At 68.7% G+C, this 6,346-nt stretch overlaps 1 protein-coding gene across 1 annotated transcript in view; it reads right to left on the reverse strand.

The window, feature by feature from the left end:
* LOC143173890 (E3 ubiquitin-protein ligase BRE1B-like) overlaps positions 1-5,062 on the reverse strand; it is a gene marked incomplete at its 5' end in the record, with an annotated part of 9,305 nt that extends 4,243 nt beyond the window's left edge. The window contains 5 exon segments of the mRNA XM_076364010.1: positions 1,166-1,306; positions 2,444-2,568; positions 3,604-3,804; positions 3,807-3,828; positions 4,913-5,062. Coding sequence (XP_076220125.1) covers positions 1,166-1,306; positions 2,444-2,568; positions 3,604-3,804; positions 3,807-3,828; positions 4,913-5,062 — 639 coding nt within the window.
* Between the last annotated feature and the right edge of the window lie 1,284 nt (positions 5,063-6,346).

The following is a 6,346-nucleotide window of genomic DNA, read 5'->3' on the forward strand; positions in this document are numbered from 1 at the left end:
AGGGTTCCCGAACAGCCCCATAGGGCACCGTAGCGCCCACACAGCGCCCCACAGAGCCCCGTAAGGACCCCCCCAGCCACCCTACAGCCCCCATATTCCCTGCCCAGGCCCTCTATGGAACCTATAGGGTGCCGTAAGGCTCCTACAGAGTCCCCCCCCCGAATCCTTGAACCACCCCATAGGGCCCCACAAGGACCCCCCAGCCATCCCATACCCCCCGTATTTCCCCCCAGGTCCCCTATAGAGCCCATAGGGCGCCTATAGGCTGCTCCAGGGTCCCTGAACAGCCCCATAGGGCACCGTAGCGCCCACACAGCGCCCCACAGAGCCCCCGTAGAGCCCCATAAGGACCCCCCCAGCCATCCCATAGCCCCCGTATTTCCCCCCCAGGTCCCCTATAGAGCCCATAGGGCGCCTATAGGCTGCTCCAGGGTCCCCGAACAGCCCCACAGGGCACCGTAGCGCCCACACAGCGCCCCACAGAGCCCCCGTAGAGCCCCATAAGGACTCCCCCAGCCATCCCATAGCCCCCGTATTTCCCCCCCAGGTCCCTATAGAGCCCATAGGGCGCCTATAGGCTGCTCCAGGGTCCCCGAACAGCCCCACAGGGCACCGTAGCGCCCACACAGCGCCCCCACGCCCCGTAAGGACCCCCCCAGCCACCCTACAGCCCCCATATTCCCCACCCAGGCCCTCTATGGAACCTATAGGGTGCCGTAAGGCTCCTACAGAGTCCCCCCCGAATCCTTGAACCACCCCATAGGGCCCCACAAGGACCCCCCAGCCATCCCATACCCCCCGTATTTCCCCCCCAGGTCCCCTATAGAGCCCATAGGGCGCCTATAGGCTGCTCCAGGGATCCCCGAACAGCCCCATAGGGCACCGTAGCGCCCACACAGGCCCAGAGCCCCCGTAGAGCCCCCATAAGGACCCCCCCAGCCATCCCATAGCCCCCGTATTTCCCTCCCAGGTCCCCTATAGAGCCCCATAGGGCGCCTATAGGCGGCTCCAGGGTCCCCGAACAGCCCCACAGGGCCCCCCAGAACCCACGCAGCCCCCCACGCAGCCCCAAGAGCTGCCCCATATAGACCCCCCCAGCCGTGCCCCCCCCCCCCCCGCCCCCCCCCGGTGCTCCCTCCCCTACGGCTGCCATAGGGGCCCCCACCTGGGCCCTCTTGAGGCTGAGGGACTCCTTGTCCTTGGCGGCCCGGTTCTCGGCGGCGCAGGCCTGCAGCTCCCGCAGCCGGGCCTGGACGTGCTCCCCCTGCGCCCGCAGGTCCTCCGCCAGCTGCGCCGCCTCCACCGCCTGCGCGCCCGGACGCCTGGGTCCCCCCCGGCCCCGACGCCGGGGTCCGGGTCCCGTCCCCCGTGTCCCCCCCCCCCCCCCCCCCCCCCCCGAGTCCCACCGCACCCGGACGTTGGGGTCCCCCACCCTGAATCCCACCACCCCGACACCGGGGTCCCCCCGGGCTGAGTTTCCTCCCCGCCCCGGACGCCTGGGTCCCCCCCCCAACCACCCAAGTCCCCTCCAACCCCCAGACCCCTTCTTCCCCCCCCCCCCCAGACACCTGGGTGCCCCCCCGACCACCCAAGTCCCCCCAGACCCCTTCTTCCCCCCCCCCCTAGATACCTGGGTCCCCCCCCCCCAACCCACCCAAGTCCCCTCCAAACCCCCAGACCCCTTCTCCCCCCCCCCCCCCCCGACACCTGTGTCCCCCCCCGACACCTGTGTCCCCCCCTGGACACCTGGGTCCCCCCCCCCCCCAACCACCCAAGTCCCTCCAAACCCCCAGACCCCTTCTTCCCCCCCCCCCCCCCCAGACACCTGGGTCCCCCCCCAACCACCCAAGTCCCCTCCAAACCCCAGACTCCTTCTTTCCACACCCCCCCCCGGGATGCCTGGGTCCCCCCCAGATGCCTGGGTGCCCCCCCCCGACCACCCAAGTCCCCTCCCAAACCCCTTCTGGCCCCCCCCCCCCCCCAGACACCTGGGTGCCCCCCCCAACCACCCAAGTCCCCTCCAAACCCCCAGACCCCTTCTTCCCCCCCCCCCCCCGGACACCTGGGTCCCCCCCCAACCACCCAAGTCCCCTCCAAACCCCCAGACCCCTTCTCCCCCCCGCCCCAACCACCCAAGTCCCCTCCAAACCCCCAGACCCCTGCTTCCCCCCCCCCCCAGACACCTGGGTCCCCCCCCAACCACCCAAGTCCCCTCCAAACCCCCAGACCCCTTCTTCCCCCCCCCCCCCCCCCAGACACCTGGGTGCCCCCCCCAACCACCCAAGTCCCCTCCAAACCCCCAGACCCCTTCTCCCCCCCCCGCCCCAACCACCCAAGTGCCCTCCAAACCCCCAGACCCCTTCTTTCCGCCTCCCCCCCCCCCCGGGGACGCCTGGGGGTCCCCCGTGTCCCGTCCCCGTCCCCGTCCCCCCCCCCGGTCCACCTTCCTCTTGTTGAGCTCCAGGGCCTGGGAGCGCAGGGCCAGCTCCTTCTCCACCGCCGCCAGGCTGCTCTGCAGCCCCCGCTCCTTCTCCTCCAGCTTCTGCACCACCAGCAGCTGGGCGTCACCTGGGGACAACAACCCCCCCACCCCGCCCCGGCCCGGACGTCTGGGTCCCCTCATTCCACACGCCGGGGTCCCTACGGGCCCGGACGGACCCCTGGGTGTGTGTCCCACCCCCCCCCCCCCCCCCCCCTTGTCTGGATGCCGGGGTCCCCCCCCGCCGCCAGACCCCGGGTCCCCACTTGGGCTTTGAGGGCGAGGACCTCCCCCACCACCTCGCCCTCCTCCGTTCCCCCAGCCCCCCCCCCGGTGAGTCGGGTCCCCCCGGAGACCTGGGTCCTCCTCGGACACCAGGTCCTCCCCAAAGACCTGGGTCCTCCCTGGACACCCGGGTCCTCCCCAAAGACCTGGGTCCTCCCCCGACACCCGGGTCCTCCCCAGACACCCGGGTCCCCACTTGGGCCTTGAGGGCGAGGACCTCCCCCACCACCTCGTCCTCCTCCCGGCCACCTCCGTTCCCCCAGCCCCCCCGGCGAGCCGGGTCCCCCCGGACCTCCCCGGACACCCGGGTCCCCACTTGGGCCTTGAGGGCGAGGACCTCCCCCACCACCTCGCCCTCCTCTGTTCCCCCAGCCCCCCCCCGGTGAGTCGGGTCCCCCCGGAGACCTGGGTCCTCCTCGGACACCCGGGTCCCCACTTGGGCCTTGAGGGCGAGGACCTCCCCCACCACCTCGCCCTCCTCCGTTCCCCAGCCCCCCCCTGGCGAGCCGGGTCCCCCGGGACCTCCCCGGAGACCTGGGTCCTCCCAGGACACCTGGGTCCTCCCCAAAGACCTGGGTCCTCCCGAGACCTGGGTCCTCCCCGGACACCCAGGTCCTCCCCAAAGACCTGGGTCCTCCCCGAAGACCTGGGTCCTCCCCGGACACCCAGGTCCTCCCCAGAGACCCGGGTCCTCCCCGAAGACCTGGGTCCTCCCTGGACACCCGGGTCCCCACTTGGGCCTTGAGGGCGAGGACCCTTCCCCACCACCTCGTCCTCCTCCCGGCCACCTCCGTTCCCCAGCCCCCCGGCGAGCCGGGTCCCCCCGGACCTCCCCAGACACCCGGGTCCCCACCTGGCCTTGAGGGCGAGGACCTGCTCGGCCAACTCGTCCTTCTCCTCCCGCAGCAGCTTGTGGATCTGGTTGGCCTTGATCCTCTCCGACATCAGCTTGAAGTTGGCGTCGTCCTTCTCCCGCAGCTGCTGCAGCAGCCGCAGGTTCTGCTCCTGCATGTCCTCGAAGGCCTGGCCCGTCACGTCATCTCCGACAGCAGCGCCTCCTCCTCCTGCCCCCGACGCCGCCCCCCCCCCCCCCCGGGGGTGTGACATGGCCGCCGTGAGATCACACGCCAGCCCTCGCGAGGTCACACGCCAGCCCTCGCGACGTCGTCACCCACCGCCAACCTACCGCCGCCCCCCCCCCCCCCCACCCCCCCTTCATCCAGGCCGCCCTTTCCCTGCCCGGCGGGGCCTGGAATACGACTACGACGGCACGAACCCCGCTCGTGATGTCATCGAGCGCGCCCCTGAAGTCATACTGCGCGCCGGTGATGTCACAAGCCCCACCCGCCAAAGCACTGCCCCCCCCCCCGGTGACAGACACTTCCCCCGGCCATCTACACCTCGTAGAGCCAAAACGCCCTCGCGGCATCGCAACCTGCGGCACCTGTGATATCATAGGATGCGCCTATGACGTCATGGAGCCTGCCTGCGATGCCATAGGCGCTGCCCGGCAGCCCTAAAGGCTGCTGCCCCCCGCCCCCCATCAGGACATTTCCCTCCCGGCCGCCTACAAACTAATGAAAGCGCCCTTATGACATCACAAACGACGCCCATGATGTCATAACACACACTTATGACATCATACTGCCTACCCATGTCGCCATACAGCGGTGCCCGCCCCCCCGCCCCTCCTCTCCCACTGACTCCTCCCTGAGAGGCCCCGCCCCCAAGGCGCCAGGCCCCGCCCACCGCCCGCCCTCACTGGCTCCCTCTGGGAAGACCACACCCCCCCATGCCCCAGGCCACCCCCACTCTCCTAAAGACCACACCCCCTTCCCACAATGCCCAACCCCTCCCCTATGACCTGCTCCCCACAGGCCCTGCCCAGCCCATAGGCCCCGCCCCCTCCGCTCTAACCTCCCGCCTTGCCGCTCCCCCAAGGCCCCACCCCCTTCCCTCAGGCCCCACCCCCCCCCTCCCCTCCGGCCACACCCCAACCCGCAGGCACGCCCCTTCCCCAGTAACCTCCCTCCCCTAAGGCCTCGCCTCCGGCCACCCCACCCCACCCCCCCCCAGCCCCCGCCCCTCTCTTCGTGAAGCCCCGCCCCTCCCGGGAGGCCCCGCCCCTCCCGGGGAGGCCCCGCCCACCTGCTTGGTGGCGGCCAGCTTGCGCTGGAGGTGCTCGATCTGCTCCTCGGCGTGGCGCAGGCGCCGCAGGGCCTCCTCGTCCGCCAGCTTCTTGCTCTCCCGCCGCTCCCGCTCCTCCAGCTCCCGCGCCCGCCCCCGCAGCTCCTCCGCCTGCCGGCGGGGGGGGGGGGGGGCCGTGGCCAGTGACGTCACCTCCCCCCGCCCCGCCCCCCCCCGGCGGGAGGCGAGCCGGTGGGGGAGGGGCGCGAGGTACCGCCGCGGGGGAGCGGCGGGAGAGGGCGGGGCGGGGCGGGGCGGGGGCGCCGCCAGGCAACCGCACGAGGCGGTAATGGCGGGAGGCAACCGGGTGAAAGGCCAGCGGGAGAGAACGGCGTGAGGTAATGGCGTGACCTCATCACACGAGGTAGTGGTGTGGCATCATCACACGAGTTAACGGCGTGAGGTAATGGGGTGAGATCATCACGTGAGGTAATGGTGCGACATCATCACACAAGTTAACGGTGTGAGGTAATGGGGTGAGATCATCACATGAAGTAATGGTGTGACATCATCACCATGACTTAATGGCGTGAGATAATGGGGTGAGATCACATGACTTAATGGCGTGAGATAATGGGGTGAGATCATCACCCGAGATAATGGGGTGACATCATCACACGAGTTAACGGCGTGAGGTAATGGGGTGAGATCATCACATGAGGTAATGGTGTGACATCATCACATGAGTTAACGGCGTGAGGTAATGGGGTGACGTCACATGAGATAATGGTGTGACATCATCACACAAGTTAACAGTGTGAGGTAATGGGGTGAGATCATCACACTAGGTAATGGGATGACATCACCACATGAGTTAACGGTGTGAGGTAATGGGGTGAGATCATCACATGAGGTAATGGTGTGACATCACCACACAAGTTAATGGCGTGAGATAATGGGGTGAGATCACATGAGGTAATGGTGTGACATCACCACATGAGTTAATGGCGTGAGGTAATGGGGTGAGATCATCACATGAGGTAATGGTGTGACATCACCACATGAGTTAATGGCGTGAGGTAATGGGGTGAGATCATCACATGAGGTAATGGGGTGACATCACCACATGAGTTAACGGCGTGAGGTAACGGGGTGAGGGAACAGTGGGCAAGAACGGCGTGAGGTCAGGGGGTGATGTACCAGGGTGAGACAACGGCACGAGGGAAGGCGAGGCCATCCCACCCGGCAGCGGCGGGAGGCAACGGGGTGACGCAATGGGGCGAGGGAACAGCAGGAGAGGGTGGCGCACGGCCGCGGCCTGACGTCATCACGTGAGGTCACGGGGCGAGGTCACGGGGGGAGGGACCAGCGGGCGGGAACGACGGCGGGCGGGAACGGCAGGAGACCGCGGCACGAGGGAACACGCGCTGGCGTGCAGTTAGCGTGCGTTAGCGT

The sequence above is a fragment of the Aptenodytes patagonicus genome, unplaced genomic scaffold (genome assembly GCF_965638725.1).
Source record: "Aptenodytes patagonicus unplaced genomic scaffold, bAptPat1.pri.cur scaffold_399, whole genome shotgun sequence".
Classification (NCBI taxonomy): domain Eukaryota; kingdom Metazoa; phylum Chordata; class Aves; order Sphenisciformes; family Spheniscidae; genus Aptenodytes; species Aptenodytes patagonicus.